The sequence below is a fragment of the Galeopterus variegatus genome, unplaced genomic scaffold (assembly GCF_000696425.1).
Source record: "Galeopterus variegatus unplaced genomic scaffold, G_variegatus-3.0.2 Scaffold917, whole genome shotgun sequence".
Taxonomy (NCBI): Eukaryota; Metazoa; Chordata; class Mammalia; order Dermoptera; family Cynocephalidae; genus Galeopterus; species Galeopterus variegatus.
Window position 1 is genome coordinate 186,385 of NW_007727028.1, and position 708 is coordinate 187,092.

Genomic DNA, 708 nt, shown 5'->3' on the forward strand with positions numbered 1-708 from the left:
GGGCGGGGTGACAGCACTGGCTGGGCAGGGCGAGGGGCAAGCAGTGGCCACCGAGCCCTGGGGCTGAGATTCACCCCTGCTTGAACTCGGGGAGAGAGGCCACGGCCCCGGGGCGCTCCCCAGAGGGCTGGGCTCTGCCGTGGGGGTGGAGGAACGCCTGTCCGAGCGGCTAGCAGGAGTGCACAGAGAGGACCCCCCACCTGTCCCCCAGTCCTAACCCCTCTGCCTCTTTACCGCTCCCTCGCAGAAAGAGACCTCGTCCCCAGGCCGGATTCGCCAACACAGCAGTTAAAGTCGCCCTTCCAGCCGGTACGCGACAAGTGAGTGCAGCTTACTTTTGCCCTGGGCTGACGTGGGGGTGGGGGACTGTTGGGGTCCGGGCAGCGGTGGGGGTCGTGCAGTCGTTACGGAAGGGGCACCATTCGCCAGCCCTGGGCGCAGGGCGGGCTGAGTAGACCCGGGTTTCTCCGGAGCCGGGGGACGCGCCGGCTGGCGACCCTGTCCCGAGTCTCGGCTGCTGGAAGCGGCGACTGCGCGGCGCAGCGTCACGTACTCACTGCTCGTGTTTTCTTGTCTTGCCGTGTTTCCCATGCAGCTCGCTGGCCCCGCAGGAGGGGACGCCGCGGATCCTAGCAGCCCTCCCGTCCGCCTGATTAAGGGTCTTCTTTTACTTTTGCGGGGGGAGGGGGGAGGAGTTGGGGAGGGGGA

The 708-nt window shown here is 67.7% G+C and overlaps 1 protein-coding gene across 1 annotated transcript in view; it reads left to right on the forward strand.

Moving 5' to 3' along the window:
• IRX1 (iroquois homeobox 1) overlaps nucleotides 1-653 on the forward strand; it is a 10,054-nt gene extending 9,401 nt beyond the window's left edge. The window contains exons 4-5 of the mRNA XM_008573420.1: nucleotides 124-320; nucleotides 596-653. Coding sequence (XP_008571642.1) covers nucleotides 124-320; nucleotides 596-653 — 255 coding nt within the window. The remainder of the gene's footprint in view (nucleotides 1-123; nucleotides 321-595) is intronic.
• The last annotated feature ends 55 nt before the right edge of the window (nucleotides 654-708 follow it).